Source organism: Salmo trutta, chromosome 35 (assembly GCF_901001165.1).
Source record: "Salmo trutta chromosome 35, fSalTru1.1, whole genome shotgun sequence".
Lineage (NCBI taxonomy): Eukaryota > Metazoa > Chordata > Actinopteri > Salmoniformes > Salmonidae > Salmo > Salmo trutta.
The window spans coordinates 9,082,283-9,107,189 of NC_042991.1; the positions used below are offsets into that span (position 1 = coordinate 9,082,283).

General features: G+C 43.6%; 5 protein-coding genes across 7 annotated transcripts in view; 3 read left to right on the plus strand and 2 right to left on the minus strand.

Annotated features, from left to right (window-relative positions):
* Positions 1–910: 910 nt before the first annotated feature.
* Positions 911–17,860, plus strand: LOC115174564 (cytospin-A). Of its 3 annotated transcripts, none has more exons than XM_029733225.1 (12): positions 911–1,105; positions 2,543–2,694; positions 3,639–4,136; positions 4,260–4,333; positions 6,416–7,050; positions 9,832–9,925; positions 15,347–15,422; positions 15,544–15,592; positions 15,686–15,782; positions 15,886–16,002; positions 16,102–16,161; positions 16,406–17,860. In XM_029733225.1, exons 2-12 carry the CDS (start codon positions 2,655–2,657, stop codon positions 16,493–16,495), a joined length of 1,830 nt encoding a protein of 609 aa, XP_029589085.1. In that variant the 5' UTR covers positions 911–1,105; positions 2,543–2,654; the 3' UTR covers positions 16,496–17,860. The 3 variants fall into 3 exon arrangements, with proteins under 3 accessions (XP_029589085.1, XP_029589086.1, XP_029589084.1); XM_029733226.1 differs by lacking the exon at positions 911–1,105 and adding an exon at positions 1,475–1,864; XM_029733224.1 differs by lacking the exon at positions 911–1,105 and adding an exon at positions 1,475–1,846.
* Positions 17,861–17,912: 52 nt separating this feature from the next.
* Positions 17,913–19,783, minus strand: grcc10 (gene rich cluster, C10 gene). Its single transcript, XM_029733229.1, has 4 exons — positions 19,693–19,783; positions 19,247–19,305; positions 18,702–18,878; positions 17,913–18,526 (listed from the first exon to the last, which is right to left on the minus strand). Exons 2-4 carry the CDS (start codon positions 19,296–19,298, stop codon positions 18,387–18,389), a joined length of 369 nt encoding a protein of 122 aa, XP_029589089.1. The 5' UTR covers positions 19,299–19,305; positions 19,693–19,783; the 3' UTR covers positions 17,913–18,386.
* Positions 19,784–19,821: 38 nt separating this feature from the next.
* On the plus strand, positions 19,822–21,064 carry LOC115174565 (SAYSvFN domain-containing protein 1). The gene is made up of 2 exons (XM_029733228.1): positions 19,822–20,297; positions 20,514–21,064. Exons 1-2 carry the CDS (start codon positions 20,028–20,030, stop codon positions 20,829–20,831), a joined length of 588 nt encoding a protein of 195 aa, XP_029589088.1. The 5' UTR covers positions 19,822–20,027; the 3' UTR covers positions 20,832–21,064.
* A 1,747-nt stretch (positions 21,065–22,811) lies between these two features.
* On the plus strand, positions 22,812–24,117 carry LOC115174570 (SAYSvFN domain-containing protein 1). Its single transcript, XM_029733233.1, has 2 exons — positions 22,812–23,333; positions 23,469–24,117. Exons 1-2 carry the CDS (start codon positions 23,190–23,192, stop codon positions 23,781–23,783), a joined length of 459 nt encoding a protein of 152 aa, XP_029589093.1. The 5' UTR covers positions 22,812–23,189; the 3' UTR covers positions 23,784–24,117.
* LOC115174568 (serine/threonine-protein phosphatase PP1-beta catalytic subunit) overlaps positions 24,096–24,907 on the minus strand; it is a 29,169-nt gene continuing 28,357 nt past the window's right edge. The window contains exons 14-16 of the mRNA XM_029733231.1: positions 24,788–24,905; positions 24,533–24,641; positions 24,096–24,426 (exon numbers count right to left, since the gene is read on the minus strand). The gene's annotated coding sequence lies outside the window, so the exon portion shown is untranslated. The remainder of the gene's footprint in view (positions 24,427–24,532; positions 24,642–24,787; positions 24,906–24,907) is intronic.

Sequence of the window (24,907 nt, forward strand, 5' to 3'; positions counted from 1 at the left end):
AGAATGCTAATAAAATTTGCACAAGTAATTGCGAATTTCCATGGAGGCTGCTAGCTAAATATGCTAACGAGCGCAAACGAAAATGAACGAATTGCAAAGACAGGCAATCCAGCTCATGAAGTTATACATGTGGTAGGAGCTACCGAATGTCATTTTTGGTGAGTTTGGATATTTACACGCGAATGTATTGACTAAAGAACAGTACTGACTCTGGAGCAGCATGTGTACTTTCGTTCACTTGCTTAGATCAGTAAAGTTAAACTTGGGGGTTTAAAAATATAAAACACATAAGCTGCGTTTTAAGCATAAGCTTGCTGCGTTTTGTAAACGCCGATGTAAAATGCTTCTTATTGTAATTTCTGCTCGGCATCAGATTCAATTTGTGCTTCAGTTCACAAGCGGGTATTCTATCAGTGCTCTGACTATGTGTAGATACTTTTCTCTGGTACTTTTCTCCGTGAAGCCAGCCTAATTCTCTCCAGTAAAATGCAATATTAACTTGAAGTAAAACATAAGGAAATGTAGCTGGCTACATTATTTCTATGATTAACATTAAAAATAGGATGGCCATGCATCGTTTTTGCCAAAAAATACCTTGCTTTTTCATTGTAAGCTCATTTACTTGTGTAACAGTGTAGATTCCGTCCCTCTCTTCGCCCCAACCCGGGCTCGAACCAGGGACCCTTGCACACATCAACAACTGACACCCACGAAGCATCGTTACCCATCGCGCCACGCAAGTCTCAGAGCGAGTGACGTCACTGATTGAAACGCTATTAGCGCGCACCACCGCTAACTAACTAGCCGTTTCACATCGGTTACACTTGTGTAGCTGCCAGCCAAATAGCGTTACGCTTCTGTTGTCATCTGATGAAAATGAAGCTATTTTCTGCCGAATGTGTTGCACTAATGTATTTTCTGTGAAGGAAAACTATAGTTGCACGTCCCTGATACACTATTGAAGCAACAAACAAAAAAACACTTGCTTTATCATTTAAAACGCAACCGCTGTCAATACACATCGGGATTTACCTGCCCCAGCTTTCTCTCTTTGTGCTATTTACAAACACACACTTGACTGGCTCAACTGTTCTGGGGAAATAAGGTAAGCTTCATAATGTAAAATAATGTGACAGGTGAAATTAAGAACGTGATCTGCTTCACCTTCTATGTATTGCACAAGTTGACTGCAGGCATTTACTTAAAGTAGCTACAAATATAACAATTTATTGAAAAACGTAAAATAAATAGTTTCAAAGGTGTTGACGAAATTGAAAAACCATCCTGTGGCTATTTCCAAATACGTTAAATGGTATAGGCTAGGGTACACCGTCCAAGCCTATACCCTAACGTAACATATCATACTTATGAGTGTTTCGGATTTAGATTTACTATGTGAAAAATCCACGAGACGAGGCTAGGCATCCCTGGACTGCATTGTCATTCTCAACCTGAATTGCGTAACAATTCATGATATCCTCCTCTCTCAACCACTCTAAACTTGGACATATGTATAAACACATTTCCAGTGAAGTAAATGAGCCTGAGCTCTGGGATACAACTTTTCGCAGAATGACAGTAGGCTACCTTGCACGGAGCAGCTTAGTCCAGCCCTTTTCTTTCCCCAGTTTGCCGCATTAGAATCGAGTTCCGTGCAAGACCCAACATTATCTTGGGCCGCTCTGTAGTGTAGCCGGCTCTCCCCCGCACTCGCGTTTCAACAACAACAACAGCAGCAAACAGCCTCAAGCCTGTCTCTGACTATTGAAGCAACAGAAATAGTGGTAAACGGAGACAAATGCGGTGAGGCAGAAAAAGAGAGACAACTGGAGTATTTTATCGGGAGGTACGTGGGGATATCAAGGTGGGTGGGTGGTTGATTGCGTTGCAATAGCCTACGGTGTTGGCCTGATTCCAGCTTCCCGCACGGCGATATTGTTTTATGCAGGGGTAGACGCTAATAGCATGTGCATTTCTGTGTCTTGTTATTGCATATCCCTCTCTGTCTTATAGCCTAGCCTCGTACAGAACCGAGTTCTGTACATCATATCAGGGTTTCTTTCATTCAGAATCTGCTCTCTAATGTGTCTACACATGTTCAGAGTTTTACTGTAGCCTTATTGCCATGCCTAACAATTAGACACTTGTATTCAGCAGGCATTTCTTCTGCAAGACCACACACACCAGTGGATAAACCTTAAGCGGCTGCCTTTCCATTGATCAGGCAATTTATTAATTCCACATGAAATCCAGGGGGGATTGTCAGGTTCTCTTTCCATCACCTACTTGTATGATTAATCTAATGCTACACTGGACATGATGATGGTGAACATCCTGCAGGGATATGCACATCCCAGCAGTCATCCCTGTGCTCAATTAGCTTGCAGCATTTTATGTATGGGTCATTGCCCTGGATCACTTGTCAACAAACATGGTTTGCCACTGTAGTCTGAGGGTACCCGCTCTATTAAAGGAGAATTTAGCAGTGTTAGCCATACTTGTGTTAAAAGATTTGTGGACTGAGCATTCGCTGTACTTCTAGGTGTAATACTCCCTGTCCACTCTGCGGCGGACCCAAGAGAGAGCACCAGAGGGGAGAGCGAGGGGCGCTGGGACACATAGTCACGTTGCTTCCAGTCTGCACCTGCTGCATCATGGGTAACGTCGCTGGCAAGGACGACCATGGCCCTACAGGTTCCCTACATGAACACACACACACACACACACACACTCATTATCACATGTCATTATATTAAACTCTGACAGTAACTCTGATTAGAACCTTCTCTTCCTGTTTCCCATGTTTCTACAATATTTCCTTTCAAGCTGTTTGTACTCCTACACAATTTGTTCATTATCTTTATGCCTCCCCTTCTCGATCTGTCTACCTGTGATTCTCTATTGTAGCATTGCTGACTTCTTTTTCTGACATACACACACTTCCTCCCCTAAACACCTGTTTAAATCCCTGGCCGTTCCTATCTGTTTTCAGTAGGCTGGAAACCGATTCAGACTGGGGTGGGAGTAGCTCCCTGGATACTGTGTGCCCACCGCCAGGCACATGCAATACATCAGGCCGTGCTAGCTGAATGATGCGTCTGCAGAATTCTGCTGCCCAACACAACGACAGGGAGGGGGATCATGAGACGCTAGAGGCTTAGGGACCTGTGTGTGTGACTATGCCGTAGAGTATGAAATAGTGGATGTGTTTCGAATGTAAATCAATTGACTACAAGCAGCAAGAGATGCGGCGTCTAGATTCAGTGAGGGAGTAAGTCTCTAGATATGGCCACTTGGGAAATGAGTGTATGTTAATGTACCAACGCATTGGCATGACAGGCTCTGCAGTGTCTATCAGCCTACCAAGGACTGTGTGAGAGAGAGGAAGGGCATTGACTGTTTACATATGCATATTCTGCATCAAAGTGCAGGCATCCTGCTATAGCCACACCCAACTCTGGTCTCCTTCTGTGTCGTTTTTATAGACTAGAAAATAGCTTAGGACAGCAGTTCTGTCTCTCTCTCTCTCGCTCTCGCGCACTCTCTCTCTTTTCTGCTCTTCCCTCCTCTCCTTTCCCCTTTCTCATATTTCTTTAATCTCCACTCTCTCCCACTCTCCACCCTCTCTCTCTTTCCAGGGTCTCATTTAGATCTGTTCCACACTCCTCCCTCCTCCCCCTCTGATTCTGACCTGGCTGCAGCTCTGGCCTTGGCTCCAGCCGCGGCTCAGCTGCTGCAGCAGGGGACACCGTCCTCTGGGGCCACCGGAGGCATCGTTTGCCAGGGCGGAGCTTCCCCCTCCACCAACTCCAATTGGAGCCACACGCTGTCCGTCCCGCCAGAATGGGCCGTGATTAGCCTAGAGAGCGGTGCATCGACGCAGGGAACGGGGGTGGAAATGGACCGTGGAAGGCGAACGGTGAGGTGCTCCAGCAGCCACAACAACCGCAGCAGCAGCCCTGTGTCCCAAAGCCCTTTGGAGCAGAGCTTGCAGGACCGGGACAGTGGACTGGAGCCCCAGGCAGGGCCGGAGCGGGCTAGGGAGGAGATGGCACTGGCTCTGCTGAACCTGCTGGAACATCACAGGTCCACACTGGGGCTCAGTCCCGGCCTGGACGCACCAGCAGGAGCAGCCGGTAAGGTCTCAACATCTGCATGGCCGTAGTAACCCAATCGTTGTAACCCAATTGTTTGTCTTGACAGGGTGCATACATGTCCTTATAGTACATGTGTCTTGATCTGAGTGTTGTGTGTGTCAGAGTTGCTGAGGCGGTTGATGGTGGAGAGAGAGGTGCTGGTTGAGGAGGTGCGCAGCCTGAAGGACACACTGAGGGTGAGTCAGACGCTCCTCCCTTCTCTTCCCCACTGCATTCCCTCCGTCTCTCCCTCAGCACTGCAGACACAAAATCGTTTCAAGACCAAACACACACACACACACAGACACAAATATATCCCTATTACTTAGAAGTGGATTGCGTTTTGCCTTCTCTACCCAGTGTTGTGCTCTGTCAGCTGTTTTAGGGCTTGACTAAATCAGTGTCGCGGAAGATCCGCGGTATAGCGCTATTGAAATTTGAAGGTGATTTCCGATTGAGCCGACATATGCAGCGTTTACCGTGAATGCAGTCTCTGCGAACGTGGAAACGTTGCCTTTAAGAGTCGATCGACTCACCCGTGTGTCAATCTAAGTAACATAATAAATAAATCCCCATCAAAATCTGGCAGTTTAATCTAGAGATATCCGTTTTCTTTGCATGGACTGCATCTCAATCCACCACATCCGCCTATGTCGGCCTTGCGCATCTGCGGTGGAAGGTGGCCGAGCTACAGTGGTGTTTGTCAGACCATGAGACATCCTGAGAATATTTCTTCTCACGGCCTGCAAACTGTTATAACCTGTCTATGGAAAGGGGAGACTCTCACGAACACGATGTTCTCCGTTTTGCTCTACGACCGCCACAAAGGACTCGTCTGAAGGTAACGCATACAAATGAGTGAAAGCGTGGAGGTAGTTTTGTGCCAACGGCTTAGACTTTTGGAGGTTGAAGTTCAATCACCCTATACATATCTTCCGCAATACGATTTAACCAAGCCCTAAGACTTGGGATTTAATTCCAGCGGTAAGTAAGGCAAATGTTCAGGCAAGTCACAGTGTTTGTGGAAGGCAGGGTTTCTCAATATGTGTGCCAACCTAAGCAACCTTTATCAGTGGTTCAAAAATGTGACCTGGCTTTGACTTTTTTTTTTTCTAGAAGGGTTCTGTTTGAGAATATCACAGTCGGCCTCCACCATCTGCAAACAAGGTGCAACAACTACTGTGAACGAGCCAGTGATAAGCAGTGGGATGGTCCTGACATACAGTATGGGAGGTTGTCCCTCTCTCTAGATTACTGTGACTAACTGTACACAGGGAACATTGCAAGGATTCCTGGCATACTTTGTTGAAATGCTCACCTGAATTAACTCTTCTTTTGACCAATGCAAAATCCCTGTTTTCGAACATGTTTACTGTAGACTGTATCAACAGCACTATTGATTTTCTGCTACATGTGGCAGCGTGCTTGTCTGTCAGCTGGCCTAGATGTAAAATGATACCACCTCTACTTCTCACCTTTTGCGTTCCCCTGCCTCTTCTATATGACCCACCCATGATATTAAAGATATGAAATATAAACTGAGTGTACAAAACATTAGGAACACCTGCTCTTTCCATGACAGACTGACCAGGTGAATCCAGTTGAAAGCTGTGATCCCTTATTGATGTCACTTGTTAAATCCACGTCAATCAGTGTAGATGAAGGGGAGGAGACGGGTTAAAGAAGTTTTTTTTTTAAGCCTCAACAATTGAGACATGGATTGTGTATGTGTGCCATTCAGAGGGTGAATGGGCAAGACAAATCATTTAAGTGCCTTTGAACGGGGTGTGGAAGTAGGCACCAAGCGCACCGGTTTGAGTGTGAACTGCAGGTCTGCTTGGTTTTTCACACTCAACAGTTTCCTGTGTGTATCAAGAATGGTCCACCACCCAAATGACATCCAGCCAGCTTGACACAACTGTGGGAAGCATTGAGGTCAACATGGGCCAGCATCCCTGTGGAACGCTTTCGACTCTTTGTAGAGTCCATGCCTTCTCGAATTTGGGCTGTTCTGAGGGCAAAAGGGGGTGCAACTCAATATTAGGAAGGTGTTCCTTATGTTTTGTGCACTGTATTTCCTGATACAATGAGTCAACTCACTCTTATGTTCTCCGCACAAATGTATGGCTCTAGTTTCAGTGTACAGAATATTTAAGTCTGTATCCCTCTCTCTCTGTCTCTCTCAATCTGTCTGGTTGTCTCACTCTCTGATGGAGATGGATGGACATTGAATTGTGTCTTTACGTCAATTATTATTTCTCTCTCTCGCTCTCTGGCAGACTGAGCGAGCTGAGTGGCACCAGTTCCAGTGCGATCTGCAGGTGGCGGTGTCTGTGGCCGACCGGCTGCGCGTGGAGGCGGAGGAGACTCTGGGCACGCTCAGAGAGAGCCATGGGGAACTGGAGGGCCAGCTGGCCCAGGCCCACTGCAGACAGCAGGACACAGACAGGGAACTGGAGAGCCTGAGTGCTGAACACAGAGAGGCCTGTCACAGACTGTCTGCTCTCACCCTGGAGCACCAACGTACCATGGCTGAGCTGGACACACTGAGACACATGCAGACAGAGAGAGGGAAGGACTCACACAGTCACAGAGAGATGGAGGGAAGAGACACGGAAGAGAGGCCGGCTGGTGAAGACACTGGTGAAGACATAAATGCGGTGGAGGCGCTGGATGGGGAGAAAAGAGAGGATTCCAAAAGGGAAGTGGAAGGAGAGAAAATAATAAATAGTGAGGGAGTGGATGTTAAGATGGGAGGGCAGTCTCCTGAGGAGCTTGTTAGTGGAGGGGAGAACCTTCTCAAAGGGAAGGGGGTGGCGGAGACGTACCTACGGAATTTGGTAGCAGCTGGAGAGAAGAAGGGGTGCGGCTTAAGAGATCCACGTAGGATCGTGATGATGTCAGAGCGTTCCAGGTGAGGGCCTCATCATGCCTGTATGATGCACTAGCACAGTGGTCACCAACCGGTCGACCGCCAAGGCCTTCCCAGTTGATCACCAAACGTTTTTGTAAAAACCCAACGATAAAGCCTTGCATTCCTATTTTTAAAACATTTTTTTATTCGTTTTGCACTGTTGGTAGTAGATGCACTTGATTCAGGAGCCATAGCACCGAGAATGCAAAGTGTTCCCATTTTGAACCATTTCATGTGTCTGAAGGTAGAACACCGCCTACCTGGCAGGCCCAGAGAACAAAAAAAAAGTGTACTTATAGTCCTAATGTTGGCCAGTCAGCTCAGATCAGTGTCTGCACAGTTTCTTTGCGCCATAGACTGTAAAAAAAAGCATTGAACGCACACCAAAGTTCATAATGTGAGATTTCAAAACTTTTATAACCATGAGAGACTCAAAAACAGCAGCTCTTTGCTGTATTCATTATAAGTAAGTTCATGTTTTAAGTTGTTATTCAGCTCTGTCAAAACTTTGTTTAGAAGAGAGGAGGGATGGTGAGTCAGACTGACCATGAGATGCAGGCCATCAGTCCAGTAAATAAAATGAAAAAGCAAATTGGTCACTCAGCTGTGCCTCACAAATAATACAACAAATGACCTATTACCACTACCAATGTGATCATATACCTAACATTTTTAAAATAGAATTTCAAAATTGTCTGAGAAGAACAACATTGGCAGGGCAATTCAAGCATAACCAGTATGCAGTGATAATGAATTGTGCCATTATCTTACTGCACACATGTCATTGCTACAGAACTGATTTTAATTGGTTAATGTTGCATAGGCTTACATTTTAAGTCATGTTATATACAGCTGAAGTTGGAAGTTTACATACACTTAGGTTGGAGTCATTAAAACGAGTTTTTCAACCACTCCACAAATTTCTTGTTAACAAACTATAGTTTTGGCAAGTCGGTTAGGACATCTACTTTGCATGACACAAGTAATTTTTCCAACAATTGTTTACAGACAGATTATTTCACTTATAATTAATTCACTGTATCACAATTCCAGTGGGTCAGAAGTTTACATACACTAAGTTGACTGTGCCTTTAAACAGCTTGGAAAATTCCAGAAAATTATGTGTTGGCTTTAGAAGCTTCTGATAGGCTAATTGACATCATTTGAATCAATTGGAGGTTTACCTGTGGATGTATTTCAAGGCCTACCTTCAAACTCAGTGCCTCTTTGCTTGACATCATGAGAAAATCAAAAGAAATCAGCCAAGACTTCAGAAAAAAAATTGTAGACCTCCACAAGTCTGGTTCATCCTTGGGAGCAACTTCCAAACGCCTGAAGGTACAACGTTCATCTGTACAAACAATAGTACGCAAATATAAACACCATGGGACCATGCAGCCGTCATACCGCTCAGGAAGGAGATGCGTTCTGTCTCCTAGAGATGAACGTACTTTGGTGTGAAAAGTGCAAATCAATCCCAGAACAACAGCAAAGGACCTTGTGAATATGCTGGAGGAAACCGGTACACAAGTATCTATATCCACAGTAAAACGAGTCCTATGTCGACATAACCTGAAAGGCCGTTCAGCAAGGAAGAAGACACTGCTCCAAAACGTCATAAAAAAGCCAGACTACGGTTTGCAACTGCACATGGGGACAAAGATCATACTTTTTGGAATGTCCTCTGGTCTGATGAAACAAAAATAGTACTGTTTGGCCATAATGACCATCGTTATGTTTGGAGGAAAAAGGGGGATGCTTACAAGCCCGAAGAACACTATCCCAACCGTGAAGCACGGGGGGTGGCAGCATCATGTTGTGGGGGTGCATTGCTGCAGGAGGGACTGGTGCACTAAAGAAAATAGATGGCATCATGAGGAAAGAAAATGATGTGGATATATTGAAGCAACATCTCAAGACATAAGTCAGGATGTTAAAGCTTGGTCGCAAATGGGTCTTCCAAATGGACCATCACCCCAAGCATACTTCCAAAGTTGTGGCAAAATGGCTTAAGGACGACAAAGTCAAGGTATTGGAGTGGTCATCACCTCAATCCTATAGATCCCTGACCTCAATCCTATAGAAACAATTTTGGGCAAAACTGAAAAAGCGTGTGCGAGCAAGAAGGCCTACAAACCTGACTCAGTTACACCAGCTCTATCAGGAGGAATGGGCCAAAATTCACCCAACTTATTGTGGGAAGCTTGTGGAAGGCTACCCAAAACATTTGACCCAAGTTAAACAATTTAAAGGCAAAGCCAAGTACTAATTGAGTATATGTAAACTTCTGACCCACTGGGAATGGGATGAAAGAAATAACAGCTGAAATAAATCATTCTCTCTACTATTATTTTGACATTCTTAGGATCACCACTTGATTTTAACTGACCTAAAACAGGGAGTTTTTACTAGGATTAAATGTCAGGAATTGTGAAAAACTGACTTTAAATGTACTTGGCTAAGGTGTATGTAAACTTCCGACTTAAACTATATTTATTTTATCTGAGTGGTAGATCTCAACTTTTTGGACTCAGAAAATGATCTTGACTCAAAGGTTGGTGACCACTGCACCAGCAATTTGGGGGTTGAGAATCTGTTTGTTGTTGTCTGGAGCCTGTCACTTTGACACAACTATTATTTTTGAAAGCAGTCTAATATTTGATGAAAGATAGCCTGTGTCTCTGTAGGAGCGAGGGTTGACCTCTGCGCAAGACCATGCTATGTAGACACAAGTGTTCTACATTTATCTGTTGCAACTAAGTTCTATCTTATCTATTCCAGGAGCCTCTCTCGTCTTCCACTGCCCACGGACTCTCTCCCTGCACAGAAGGATAGCTCCCAGACCACCACTAGTACAACACTGCCTCTATGCAAGGTAATGCTTATATTCAACCAACAATTTTGTTTTGGGGAGTATCTAATCTCTTTGCAATGGTTTCAAATCTCATGTTATTTGTCACATGCACCGAATACAACGGGTGTAGACTTTACCGTGAAATGTTTGCTTTCGAGCCCTTTCCAATGATGCAGAGTAATATATATAATAAATAAATTGGTAACACAAGGATGAAAAATACAAAAATGAAGCTACGTACAGGGAGTACCAGATCAATGTGCAGGGGTACAAGGTATACAGTGCACTCGAAAGTATTCAGACCTCTTGACTTTTTCCACATTTTGTTATGTTACACCCTTATTCTAAAATGGATTAAATAACAATGTTCTCATTAATCTACACACAGTGCCCCATAATGACGAAGCGAAAACAGGTTTTTAAAATTTCTCACATTTATTACAAATAAAAAAACATACCTTATTTACAGACCCTTTGCTATGAGACTCATGTGCATCCTGTTTCCATTGATAATCCTTGATGTTTTGACAACTTGATTGGAGTCCACCTGTGGTAAATTCAATTGATTGGACATTATTTGGAAAGGCACACACCTGTCTATATAAGGTCCCACAGTTGACAGTGCATGTCAGAGAGAAAACCAAGCCATGAGGTCGAAGTAATTGTCCATAGAGCTGCGAGACAGGATTGTGTCAAGGCACACATCTGGGGAAGGGTACCAAAACATTTCTGCAGCATTGAAGGTCCCCAAGAACACAGTGGCCTCCATCATTCCTAAATGGAAGAAGTTTGGAACCACCAAGACTCTTCCTAGAGCTGGCTGGCCGGCCAAACTGAGCAATCGGGCGAGAAGGGCCTTTGTCAGGGAGGTGACCAAGAACCCGATGGTCACTCTGACAGAGCTCCAGAGTTCCTCTGTGGAGATGGGAGAACCTTCCAGAAGGATAACCATCTCTGCAGCACTCCACCAATCAGGCCTTTATGGTAGTGGCCAGACGGAAACCACTCATCACTTAAAGGCACACGACAGCCTGCTTGGAGTTTGTCAAAAGGCACGTAAAGGACTCTCACCATGCGAAACAATGAAACCAGTCTGATGAAACCAAGATTGAACTCTTTGGCCTTAATGCCAAGAGTCATGTCTGGAGGAAACCTGGTACCATCCCTATGGTGAAGCATGGTGGTGGCAGCATCATGCTGTGGGGATGTTTTTCAGCGGCAGGGACTGGGAGACTAGTAAGGATAGAGGGAAAGATGAACAGAGCAAAGTACAGAGAGATCCTTGATGAAAACCTGCTCCAGACTGCTCAGGACCTCAATGGGGCAAAGGTTCACCTTCCAACAGGACAACTACCTTAAGCACACAGACAAGACAACGCAGGAGTGGCTTCGGGACAAGTCTCTGAATGTCCTTGAGTGGTCCAGCCAGAGCCTGGACTTGAACCCAATCGAACATCTCTGGAGTGACCTGAAAACAGCTGTGCAGCAATGCTCCCCATCCAACCTGACAGAGCTTGAGAGGATCTGCAGAGAGAGAATGGGAGAAACTCTGCAAATACAGGTGTGCCAAGCTTGTAGCATCATACCCAAGAAGACTCAAGGCTGTAAAAGGTGCTGCCAAAGGTGCTTCAACAAAGTACTGAGTGAAGGGTCTGAATACTCATGTAAAAGTGCTATTTCAGTTTATTTTTAATACAGTTGCAAACATTTTTTTACTTTTTGCATTGTCATTATGGGATATTGTGGTTCGATTGATGAGAAGAAAACAATTTCATCCATTTTAGAATAAGGTGGGAACGTAACAAAATGTGAAAGGGGTCTGAATACTTTCCAAATGCACTGTATACAAATGTATTAAAACTGAAATATAACGTTTACATACAGTGTTCAGACTACGATTTCAAGTTTTCATAACAATCGGAAATTGGTATTTTTGGACGCCAATTTGGCCGATTTTTATTTTATATATATATTTTTTTACATTTTTTATTTTTTAGACTTTCTTATTAATTTTTTTTAACCTTTTATTTAACTAGGCAAGTCAGTTCAGAACACATTCTTATTATCAATGACGGCCTAGGAACGGTGGGTTAACTGCCTTGTTCAAGGGCAGAACGACAGATTTTTACCTTGTCAGCTCAGGGATTCAGTCTTGCAACCTTACGATTAACTAGTCCAACGCTCTAACCACCTGCTTTACATTGCACTCCACGAGGAGCCTGCCTGTTACGCGAATGCAGTAAGATGCCAAGGTAGTTGCTAGCTAGCATTAAACTTATCTTATAAAAAAAACTATCATAATCACTAATTAACTACACGTGGTTGATGATATTACTAGTTTATCTAGCCTGTCCTGCGTTGCATATAATCGCTTAGGTACACGTTGCTCCAACCATAAACATCAATACCTTTCTTAAAATCAATACACAAGTATATATTTTTAAACCTGCATATTTAGTTAATATTGCCTGCTAATATGAATTTATTTTAACTAGGGAAAATGTGTCGCTTCTCTTGCAAACAGAGTCAGGGTATATGCAGCAGTTTGGGCCGCCTGGCTCGTTGCGAACTGTGAAGACTATTTCTTTCTTCCTAACAAAGACAGCCGACTTCGCCAAACGGGATGATTTAACAAAAGCGCATTTGCGAAAAAAGCACAATCGTTGCACGACTGTACCTAACCATAAACATCAATGTCTTTCTTAAAATCAATACACAGAAGTATATATTTTTAAACCTGCATATTTAGCTAAACGAAATCCAGGTTAGCAGGCAATATTAACCAGGTAAAATTGTGTCATTTTGTGTTCATTGCACGCAGAGTCAGGGTATATGCAACAGTTTGGGCCGCCTGGCTCGTTGCGAACTAATTTGCCAGAATTGTACTCAATTATGACATAACATTGAAGGTTGTGCAATGTAACAGGAATATTTAGACTTAGGTATGCCACCCGTTAGATAAAATACGGAACGGTTCCATATTTCACTGAAAAAATAAACGTTTTGTTTTCGAGATGATAGTTTCCGGATTCGACCATATTAATGACCAAAGGCTCGTATTTCTGTGTGTTATAATTAAGTCTATGATTTGATAGAGCAGTCTGACTGAGCGGTGGTAGGCAGCAGCAGGCTAGTAAGCATTCATTCAAACAGCACTTTCGTGCGTTTTGCCAGCAGCTCATTGCGCTGTTTATGACTTCAAGCCTATCAACTCCCAAGATTAGGCTGGTGTAACCGATGTGAAATGGCTAGCTTGTTAGAGGGTGCGCGCTAATAGCGTTTCAAACGTCACTCGCTCTGAGACTTGGAGTAGTTGTTCCCCTTGCTCTGCATGGATAACGCTGCTTCGAGGGTGGCTGTTGTCGATGTGTTCCTGGTTCGAGCCCAGGTTGGAGCGAAGAGAGGGACGGAAGCTATACTGTTACACTGGCAATACTAAAGTGCCTATAAGAACATCCAATAGTCAAAGGTATATGAAATACAAATCGTATAGAGAGAAATAGTCCTATAATAACTACAACCTAAAACTTTTTACCTGGGAATATTGAAGACTCATGTTAAAAGGAACCACCAGCTTTCATATGTTCTCATGTTCTGAGCAAGGCACTTAAACGTTAGCTTTCTTACATGGCACATATTGCACTTTTACTTTCTTCTCCAACACTTTGTTTTTGCATTATTTAAACCAAATTGAACATGTTTCATTATTTACTTGAGGCTAAATTGATTTTATTGATGTATTATATTAAGTTAAAATAAGTGTTCATTCAGTATTGTTGTAATTGTAATTATTACAAATAAATAAAAATCGGTCGATTAATCGGTATCGTCATTTTTTGGTCCTCCAATAATCGGTATCGGCGCTGAAAAATCATAATCGGTCGACCTCTAGTTCAGACCCCTTGACTTTTTCTACATTTTGTTACGTTATAGCCTTATTCTAAAATAGATGAAATACTTTCTTTTATACAGCCCATATAAGGAAATCAAGCCATTTAAATAAATTCATTGGACCCTAATCTAATCTTAATTTGAAAAAAGTAGGGGCATGGATGAGACAACCTAGTCAATGTCTGGTGTGACCACCATTTTGCCTCATGCAGCACATCTTCGCATAGAGTTGATTAGGCTTTTGATTGTGGCCTGTGGAATGTTATCCCACTTCAATAGCTGTACGAAGTTGCTGGATATTGACGGGAACTGGAACACGCTGTCGTACACGTCGATCCAGAGCATCCCAAACATGCTCAATGGATGACATATTCTGGTGAGTATGCAGGCCATGGAAGAACTTGGACATTTTCAGCTTCCAGGAATTGTGTACAGATCCTTGCGACGTGGGGCCATACATTATCATGCTGAAACATAAGGTGATGGTGGCGGATGAATGGCACGACAATGGGCCTCAGGATCTCGTCACGGTATCTCTGTGCATTCGAATTGACATTGATAAAATGCAATTGGTTTCGATTGTCTGTAGCTTATGTCTGCCCATACCATAACCACACCACCACCATGGGTCACTCTGTTCACAAAGTTGACATCAGCAAACCACTCGCCCACATGCTGCCATACATGCCGTCTGTCATCTGCCCGGTACAGTTGAAATCGGGATTTATTTGTGAAGAGCACACCTCCCAGCGTTCCAATAGCCAGCGAAGGTGAGCAGTTGCCCACTTAAATTGGTTATGATGCCGAACTGCAGTCAGGTGAGGATGACGGGCACACAGATGAGGTTCCCTGAGATGGTTTATGACAGTTTGTGCACAAATTCTTCGTTTGTGCAAACCCAGAGTTTCATCAGCTGTCTGGGTGGCTGGTCTCCGATGATCCCACAGGTGAAGAAGCCAGATGTGGCGGTCCTGGGCTGGTATGGTTACACGTGGTTTGCGGTTGTGAGGCCGGTTGGACGTACTGCCAAATTCTCTAATACGACGTTAGAGGCTGCTTATGGTAGAGAACATTAAATTCTCTGGCAACAGCTTTGGTGGACAATCCTGCAGTCAGTGTGCCAATTGCACGCTCCCTCAACTTGAGACATCTGTGGCATTGTGTTGTGACACAACTGCACATTTTAAAGTGGCCTTTTATTGTCCCTGGCACAAGGTGCACCTGTGTAATACGGTTTAATCAGCTTATTGATATGCCCCACCTGTCAGGTAGATTAATTATCTTGGAAAAGGAGAAATGCACATTTTGCGCACAATTTGAGAAAAATAAGCTTTTTGTGCGTCTGGACAATTTCTGGGATTTCTTATTTCAGCTCATGAATCATGGGACCAACACTTGTTGCATTCATATTTTTTGTTCAGTGTATATATGAGTGTGTTTTTTATAGTGCATAGTCTTCGCCTGGACTTGAAATTCAAGGGTCATTTTTTGACCAATTTGGAAACAGTCATGCATACTATAGCCACTACTCCTCTCTCTATCTCTTACCAGAAAGAAGAGCCAGCCAAAGGGAGAAGGATGGACCGCATACTGCAAACACAGGATACCTGGTCCAGCTTCTATACAAGTGTGTTCATTTCATCCACACATACATATACTTTGAGTTCAAACATAACTGTTTGTTTTTGAATGTGCATTTTGCTATATGTGTAAAGTTACTATGCTCTTGACTAATTGCTAACATCAAGCAGAAAAACAGGAGGAGGACCAGAACGCAGACCCACCGTCCTCGTTCAGGTGAATGGACAGGCCCTCTAAAGATACTTAAGAAATATGCCCAAATAAAGCCTTCTACCTAGCTATAACTTTTATCTGTTATCCACCTTCCAGACCTCAGGATGGTTTCAGCATGCTGCTGCGACGTCATGGAGGCTCCAGGCGGAACTCACTCCTGCGCTGGTGTCAAAGCCGCACCCAGGGCTACAAGGTCAGAAATGGCAAAGAAAAGTACTTTTCACATTTACCAAACCATTGGTCACCTTATCTGACCAATACAAGACAACCCTCTATTTTGGATTTTTTTTTTATAGAATATTGAGATCACCAACTTCAGCAGCAGCTGGGAGGACGGTCTGGCTTTTTGTGCTGTGTACCACACCTATCTACCCACACACATCCCATACAGCAGTCTCAGCCCAGGAGACAAGGTAAGAGAAATGCATTCACATATACGACTCCATAGTTCACACAATATACGAAATGTTTTAATAACCCTATTCACACCTACATTTTTTTGTTCTGTGCAGAGTGAGAACCTGGGCCTTGCCTTCCAGACAGGGGAAAGTGTAGGAATCGCATCCACACTGGTGAGACCCAAATTTAAACATGCCATGAAAGTTGTTGGGAAAGAAACTTTATATTTTTTTATGTTTTAAAAGAGCTTGACTTGTGAGTAGAATGGTAGATGTCCTGTCACTGATGTCCAACTGTTCTTCTGAGTCTGGTCATGGTAATGCTTCTGTTGCCACTTTTTTTTATGTGAGTAGTGGTTGTCCTTGTACAGCTGGGTGTAAGCTTGTCTTTTAACAGAGTGTTTTATTTGCTTGATAGACTGTGGAAGAGATGCTGAGACCAGGTGGGCCCGACTGGCAGAGGGTCCTGGGGTACGTTGAAAGCATGTTTCGTCACTTTGAGATGTGAGGTCATTTTCCTTCTGGCTTCCCTCCCAAACTCGACATCTAACTGGTCCGCCACCACCAGTCTGGTTCGTTTTCTTGCATCATGAACTGAATGGAGACAGCTGATTGGCTGAATTGACTGACGCACCACTAGGAATTGTAGGACAACTGTTGGAAATGATTTCTACTTCAGCTTCACTCTCCGTGCGGACTCCTGCTGCCGCCATTGGTTGTAGGTGCACTGTGGATGGAAGTGAGGGTTTTAGGCTGAGAGCTGTTCTTTTGTTCAATTTCAATGTGATTGCACTGAATATGAGAAGCCATTGGAAATGAGAACACAAGGAGCACCACAAATGAGGAAATTGTGGATGTGACTATCTGAGGACTACAGTATATTCTAGACAAATTGCACCAGGAAAATTGATCAGACTTCAAGACTTCACTTTGGGTGCCACTGTTCTGTGTTGCACTTATTCTGATGCCTTTTTATTTAAGCACTTTATCAACAATAGGAAATCATTTTTTAACTGGAAGATTTTTATTTTATGGACACACTCTGCCATGTTTGACATTCTTTATCAGACTTTATTTGCTTAGAAATGTTGGGATATTTATGTAGCCATAAGTAGTATTCTAATGTCTATGAACCTCAACTCAAAGCACAAAGAGGAGCCAGATGACTTGAATGAGTTAATTTAGTGGCGCTGCATCACAACCGGGATCAACCAAGAGTGACTGCCTTTTGAGGAAATGTATATACAGAACTGTCTAATTAAGCAATAAGGCCCGAGGGGGTGTGGTATGGCCAATATACCATGGCTAAGGGCTGTTCTTAGTCACGACGCAACGCGGAGTGCTAGGACAGCCCTTAGCCGTGGTATATTGGCCATATATCACAAACCCCTGAGGGGCCTTAGCTATAATAAGCTGGTTCCAAATGTAATTAGAGCAGTAAAAATAAATGTTTTGTCATACCCGTGGTATACTGTCTGATATACCACGGCTTTCAGCCAATCAGCATTCAGGGCTCGAACCACCCAGTTTATAATTAGTTATATTTTGAATCTACTATTGGTTTGAAAATATTTTTAAGTCAATGTTTTAAATGTAGAATGAAAACAAGTGCCATAGGGTGGACTAATGAACAGAGGGGCTTGTCTCCTGTTATGGGAATGGACTGTCTGTTGCTTCTATAAATCAGACAAAACCTCAATGTGGCCATATAAGGACAGAATCCTACAATGTTTGTCTTTGTGTGAAGGAGAGATGTACAGTATGTGCAAAGTATAAATTGAGTCGTGTGCCACTCCCTGAAGAGTTTTACTGTGAATGATAACAGAAACAGTTGCCAAAGCCTTACTGCAATAATAAAGTTTGTGTTCATCTGCTTGGTGTGTTACTATTTTCACTTTAAAAAAAGAACATTTCAACCAAAAAAATCTGAGTAGCATTTTCTTTTTATTACATGTATTAATAACTCTTATCCAGCAGTGACAACAGATTGAAAAGGTCAAACAGTAAATCATGGTATAAATGACTTAAGGCAAAATGTAAAAAAATAAATACAGAAAACAAATATAAACAAAGGATTGAAGTTAGCTGTCAGGTGTATTGCATTTAAATCCAGGAATGCAATAACTGAACTTTGAAGGATGAAATTTGTCCATCGTGGTTGGAGGTTGCAATTCTGACATTGTGTTTTCATTTGAACCAATACAGGTCTGATTTGTGTGCATTATCCCAGGGTGATATACCAAGGTAACCAATTCACTTTTTCCTATGATTGATTTAAAAAAAATATATATGAGATGAGTTCCAAGCCTGCACGTACTTGATGAAATTGACCATGCACACACATTTTCAAGTCCAGTAACATTTTTAGATGTCCCTTCTGAGAGACCAAGGCGAGTTTCCTAGGAAGCTGTGATGGCACCACCTATGGGTGGAGTGGACAGGGGAGGCAGGAGAAGAGACTTCAGTTTGATGGACATGGCTGCTATCTCTGGGTCCTGAGTTTCATACATCTTCACCAGACGGGCAAATTTAAGGACACCTGAAAAAAATTTCAAAAAAAATGACTACCATGATTTCACAAAGAGCTCGTACTGAACATGAAGCTAAAGGTGTAAAGTCAAAACACAAATCAATGCCACTGAAAAGTGACAATAGATTGTCTCGCTCTATCCCTTCATCCTATATCGAACTGGTTTCACAAAGTGGCTTCTTACCCTCTCCCTCGTTGTTGAAGCCATACGCCTTGATGACCTCCTGTTGGATCTGGGTGGCCACAGGGAGCACCAACTGCAGCATCTTGCCCATGTCGTTGCAGGCGCTCTCCCGTGCCTCCTCCATCCGTGCTGCATTCTCTGGCACAGAGAAGGCCTGGATGACCTCACTCAGCACTACTGCAACACACAAGAGCATTGTGAATAGATCTGTGCCACAACTGAGCATTAGTAATAGAGTGGGGTGGCAGGTAGCCTACCAGTTAAGAGCATTGGGCCAGTAACCAAAAAGCCGCTGGTTCAAATCCCTGAGCTGTCAAGGTGGAAAAAATCTTCCGTTCAGCCCTTGAGCAAGGCAGTTAATCCCCAACAACAACTGCTCCCAGGACAGTGGACATTGATTAAGGCAGCCCACCACACCTCTCTGATTCAGAGGGGTTGGGTTAAATGCAGAAGACATATTTCGGTTGAATGCATTAAGTTGTGCAACTGACTAGGTATCCACTTTCCCTTCCCTAGATAAGGCAAAATGATGTGACTGTTCATACCTCTGGCCTGCTCAACAGTGAGGGAGGGCTGCTGGGCTGGAGCTGAGGCCATTATTTATCTGGGAAAAAAGGTGTGATATAAGAGAAGATATTTCAATTAATAATGTGTATTTCAGATAACGTTACTTAGCTAACTTCTGCATGTTTATGTACAGTGAGTAATACTTCCCTGTGTCCATTACTCACACAACCATAGGAAAACTGCATAAATGGACATATCTATCTAGCTATATATTTAGCTTTATCAAATTAATCCAGAACTATGGATGGAGATGTTTGACATGAGTACAGTATCCTTGTAGCAAGCTAGTTAGCTGTTGTGGCTAGGTAAGCTAGCTAGGTGTCAGCATCTAGTTGAGCTAGATAGCTATTCCATCTTTAACGTTACTCTGGAATGCGCAATTAAATACCTACATAATCAATTAAATGCAGTATTGGTTACTTACAATATATCAGTTGAATAAATACAAACAGCCTAGCAAGAAATGTTTGGCTTGTCAGCTGGGTGGTGGGGAGTGACGCTTTACGACTCACCACTACGTCATTACGTACGCCTGGCTGAACAGGAAAGTAAACAAACTAAAGTGAAACAGATTTACAATATTTCATTCTTCCTGTAACAGTGAAACATTGAATTCGAGCATTACCATGAAAACACATTTTAGACAATATTTCCGCGGTTGAGAAGAAGGGATTTCACCTGAAAAATCATGTTGGGACTGCTCAAAATCTAGCTAGCACAGGCAGTAGTCAGTAACTTTCTTTCCTGTCTGTCGTGCACATGTTGCCACGCAATCTTTCATTGCCGCATGACTCAGAAGTTGATTACAATATGGAGCAAAAACTTGCTGAGTTCAGAGCTCGACGAAGGGCTGATGTGGATGCTAAGAAGAGCGAATCTTCTGAAAAGCAGCCCATAACATCATCTGACAGTGGCAGCACTTTGATCTCGGCCAGTTGGCAGTCATCAACAGCTGATGCAGACACACAGGAGTTTACAGAAGATCCACTCTCTGCTGTCTCTCAGGCTACAAGGACTAAACATTGGGGGGTAGGCTAAAACTCAATACTCAAAATACTATGGTCCGGTTACCCGTACACAGTTTAAACCAAGTCCTGGACTAATAAAAACTTTGATTGGAGATTCATTGAGCATGCTGTCTGGGAAACCAGCCCTATTTGTCAAGTAGATGTCCGTTAGTAATACACGTCGATTCCATCTTGTCAATGTTCGCTAACTTAATTTCATCTTTCCCCACCTTTTTAGGATGGCTGGTTGCTGGAGAGCAATCTGGGTCAATGGCTTGGTTCGAAACGACTGGCTTTCACAAATCTGATTTTGCTGAAGGTGTTGCTTTGGCTGGTTCTACTTGGGCTGTTCGCCGAACTGGAATTCGGGTTGCCTTTCTTCCTTATCTCTCTCTTCTACTGGCTGTATGAGGGGCTGCGGAACCCAACTGCACGTCAACCAGGAGAACTGAGCGCTTACTCGGTGTTCAACCCAGACTGTCAGCCTCTCTTGGGGGCACTTACTGCAGAGCAGCTAGAGGGAGAAATGGGCTACAGACCACTGGCCAACAGATGAGACCCTCAAACAACTGACTTTAATCTGACATTTAATAGCTACTGTACTTTAAGCTTTCCACTGTAATAAAAATGAACTGGAAATGTATTTATTTGAATGGTGCACATTGCTGATGTTGATTTTGAAGTCAAACGTAGCCTGTTCCAAACTACAAGATCATTCAACACTGCCACATGCTGTGAAAGCACCAACATCTGCTTGTTAATTCCATTAAAATGTGTGTACTTGAAACGTAGAACATGGTATTACTGTACTTTGAGAAGGTTGACAGTGTCTGAAATATTTGAGAAAAATATACTTTTTAATATATCTCACAGTGCTCGGTTTCCTTGCACTTTACGACACGACAGACGTTATTGGCCATTCATTTGGGGCTTCCAAACGGTACAAGTTGACGTCGACAAGCGGGCAGAGTAGCCCACGTTTTGCGAGCATGGAGAGGCCAGAGATTGCCAGACTAGTAAATTGGGCTAAGGAACAGAAGGTGAGTATTGGAGAAAGGCCAGCAGTGCATGTTCTACAAGCAGTACAGCGGATGAAAGCACGGCATGAGCGTGGAGAACGGATAGACGTGGTTATGGACAGCGATGAAGAAGGAGAAGAGCGGAGTGCAGTGGGAAGATGTGTGTTGAGGAAGAGTATTCTGCTGTCTCTGATGGCTCAGAAATTGAACCTGATGAGAGTGGAGAAGTATTACATGTGGTGGCAGGTGAGGTGTAGACCTCAGAGTCCAAGCCTCGCCCCGATGGTCATGCAAAGGATGATTCGGGCCCAGTGGGAGTCACAATTTTGGAGAAAGTTGATCCCCGTCTTATGGATCAGCCAAGCCAAATGTAGTCTCAGGCTGGGTAGAAAAGAAGTTGTTAAATCTGTGAAGGTAGCTCGGAGTGGACTTGTGATAATTTTCTGTGTTTCTTATGTCCAGAGGGAGCAGGTGTTTCGTGTCGTATTTAGGGACAAGACCTGTGACTTGCTTTACTCTCTGGAGCAGGGCACCTTTGAAAGGAGTGATTACTGGGGTGGCGTTGTGTTGAGGTGGAGCAACTAAAATGAAAGATCCCCTCTGTCACTGACACCCGCCATTTGGTGGCGAGCGTGGTGAAACTGAGAAGACAATGTCTGTCTGAGTTTTGAAGCAGAATCTTTACCTGATGAAGTTAAATTAGGATATGTCAGTTATCCAGTGAGAGCTTTTGTGTCGCACCCATTAAGGTGTTTCAGATGCCATGCTTATGGTCATGTTGCAGCACTGTATAGGAGGGAGATTCCGAGATGTGAGAAGTGTGCAAGAGGGCATGGTACAAAGGAATGTGTAGTATCTGTGGAAAAAACTGTGTCAATTGTAGGGGTGCCCATGTTGCTGGGGATCAGAAGTGCATGGTGTGAGAGAGACAGGTTGAGGTTACCAGGGTCAAAGGTTGCAGGCTCAGAGTAGAACAGAAGGTGCTGTATGCTGAGGCTGTGTAGAGATTAGAGGATGATGGGTCAAGGGTGAGTAGTAGGCCTAGGCCAATACAGAGTGATACAAATTTGTGCTTCAGTAAGGTGGGCTTTTTAGCAGTCATTGCCATGGTTATCAACTGTACTGCAGAAATGGAACATAAATCACATAAAATAGATGTTGTGCTGGCAGCTGCAGAGAAGTACTTGGGTGTACGAGGTTTTACTGCAGACGAGTTAAGGTGTGTTGAGCGAAAGAGTCCGGTCCTCCCAGGCGTCAGCCTGGTGTAGGAACAGTTTGGGTCAAAGTAGTGGAATGTTTTTTAATGAAAGTGGTATATAACTGTAGGGTTAGTTGGTGGTGCAATTTTTTTCCTTTTCCCCCTTCCTTGTAATTTTTGTATCACAAAATGTGACGTGATCGACCACACACACTACTGTACAGTAGGTGGCGGCATTCACAAACAACATGTGCAAGCGTCATGATACCAAAGTAGAATAAGTCAACGACGATGATGATGAAGAAGACTGACGTCATTACGTACGCCCGAACAGGAACAGGAAGTAAACATACCAAAGTAGAACAGATTTTAAGATATCTCATCTGCGAATGTGTCATACCACTCTTTGTGGCAGTGAATCGTTGAATCCCCTCAGTGCCTTGAAAGCACCTTATATAACATTTCTGCTATTCAGAAGGCGGGATTTCGCACGATCGCGAGGCAATCTGCTTGGTAGACATCTCAACAATCCATCTAGCTAGCTAGTGTTTTTACCAGAGATTGATACGCGCCGTGCACAGCGCGCACATTGCATAGATTGCCACGCAGTCTATAATTTCTGTATGAGCATGAGTCAGAAGTTGTTAACATTCGCAAAAGCTTGTAGAGTTCAGAGCCCCGTACAAGGGCTAGTGAAATGCAGCCCATAACGTCACCTGGCAACAGCGGCAACACTTTGAAGTCAGCAAGCTGGGAGTCAACAGCTGATACAGACGCACTGGAGTTGACAAAACATCCGATGTCTGCTGTCCCTCAGGCTACAGGGACTTTACAATGGGGGGTAGGCTAAAACTCAATTACTCAAATGACTAAAACGTCAGTTACTGGGGTAGCTTCATGGCATAGTCATAGATAGCCTACTTCAATTCCACCCTTCAATGTTAGCTAACTGACTTGATTCTCCTCACTTTTTTAGGATGACTGTCTGCTGGACTGCATTCTTGGTCGAAGGCTTGGTTCAAGACGACTTGGTTTTGCAAACCGGACTTTGCTGAAGGTGTTGCTTTGGCTGGTTTTGCTTGGGGTGTTTGCTGAGCTTGGCTTTGGGTTGCCTTTCTTCCTAATCTCCCTCTTCTACTGGCTCTACCAGGGCCTGCGGAGCCCAACTAAACTTCAACCTGGAGAACTGAGTGCGTACTCAGTATTCAACCCAGACTGTCAGCCTCTCATTGGCACTCTTACAACAGAGCAGTTGGACTGTGAAATGGGAATACTACAGCTAACCATGTAAAGCAGTGTTTCCCAACTCCATTCCTCGAGTATCCCCAACAGCACACATTTGTTGTAGCCCTGGACAAGCACACCTGATTCAACTTGTCAACTAATCATCAAGCCCTCAATGAGTTGGATCAGGTGAGTTTGTCTGTGGCTACAACAATGTGTGCTGTTGGGGGTACTGGAAACACTGACGTAAATGAACTGTTTTTAAATGTGTGCGAGTTACGCCTTTTGTGTTAAAATGTTATGTTTTTTGGTTGCACCTAGACTCAATGAACAATGCACACTGCTGTTGGTTGTAATGTAAAACTGCTTGTTAATTCCATTAAAATTTCTACATCTCACTAGTTTATTTGTCTTACTTGAATGAAACACAGGTTCACACACACACAAATACCAAAGAAAGACAGTAGTTGTCCATTACTTGATGTCACAGAGCAGGGCAAAACCACTTTAAGATCGGGTGACTGCACTGTGCGCATCACCACCCCTGTGATGTAGGTGAAGTCTGTGCCTGGGCTTGTAGATGGAGAAGATGAAGAACTTTGGGGTGGTGGAGTTGATGGTGAATAAATCACAGGCAAGGGGGTGAACAGGAGACGGCAGTTTCTTCGGTCCCAGCCAGCCCCATCCAGGAACAAGATGTAGGCCCCCTCCTGAGAGACAGCGATAAGAATGAGGGATGGCATTGAGAGTTCCAAGGAGAAAGATGTGTCTAGCACATGTGTTGTTAATGACACTATTTTGCATGAGGCTACTTACAGTAGGAGAGGCAGTAATCTCCTTGCTCTGCTTCAGCACTTTGTTATGCAGGGTGCCCGTGTCCAGAGCCCAGCCCTGGTTACCTCCTGCCTCATGGCTGTCAGGAAACCTGTATACATAAAGGGATAAAAGTGGAGGCTCCTCAAAGGAGGAAGGGGAGGACCATCAGTGAATTTCATAAAAAATGTAAATAGTAAACCATTTAAAAAGTTGTCCTTTTTAGATAAAACTATACTAAATATAATCACATGTCACCAAACAATTGATCTCAGTGAACTGTGGTAGTTTTCTGAGTTCCAAGTTGAGCCAGGTCAGATCCAGGATCCAACGAACAGCTTGGAAGGGCACGCCTTCAGGTCTAAAGCAGCACCCTCT

Coding starts and splice junctions, on each gene's coding strand:
- grcc10 (XM_029733229.1), bottom strand. CDS start 19,298: ATGGCCTCAGCTCCAGCCCAGCAGCCCTCCCTCACTGTTGAGCAGGCC. Junction 18,879..19,246: donor CACTGTTGAGCAGGCCAGAG/GTATGAACAGTC, acceptor TGTGTGTTGCAG/TAGTGCTGAGTGAGGTCATC. Junction 18,527..18,701: donor CTTCAACAACGAGGGAGAGG/GTAAGAAGCCAC, acceptor AATTTTTTTCAG/GTGTCCTTAAATTTGCCCGT.
- LOC115174565 (XM_029733228.1), top strand. CDS start 20,028: ATGTTGCCACGCAATCTTTCATTGCCGCATGACTCAGAAGTTGATTAC. Junction 20,298..20,513: donor CAAGGACTAAACATTGGGGG/GTAGGCTAAAAC, acceptor CCACCTTTTTAG/GATGGCTGGTTGCTGGAGAG.
- LOC115174564 (XM_029733225.1), top strand. CDS start 2,655: ATGGGTAACGTCGCTGGCAAGGACGACCATGGCCCTACAG. Junction 15,593..15,685: donor GACCCACCGTCCTCGTTCAG/GTGAATGGACAG, acceptor TCCACCTTCCAG/ACCTCAGGATGGTTTCAGCA. Junction 16,162..16,405: donor TAGGAATCGCATCCACACTG/GTGAGACCCAAA, acceptor TTTGCTTGATAG/ACTGTGGAAGAGATGCTGAG.
- LOC115174570 (XM_029733233.1), top strand. CDS start 23,190: ATGCAGCCCATAACGTCACCTGGCAACAGCGGCAACACTTTGAAGTCA. Junction 23,334..23,468: donor CAGGGACTTTACAATGGGGG/GTAGGCTAAAAC, acceptor TCACTTTTTTAG/GATGACTGTCTGCTGGACTG.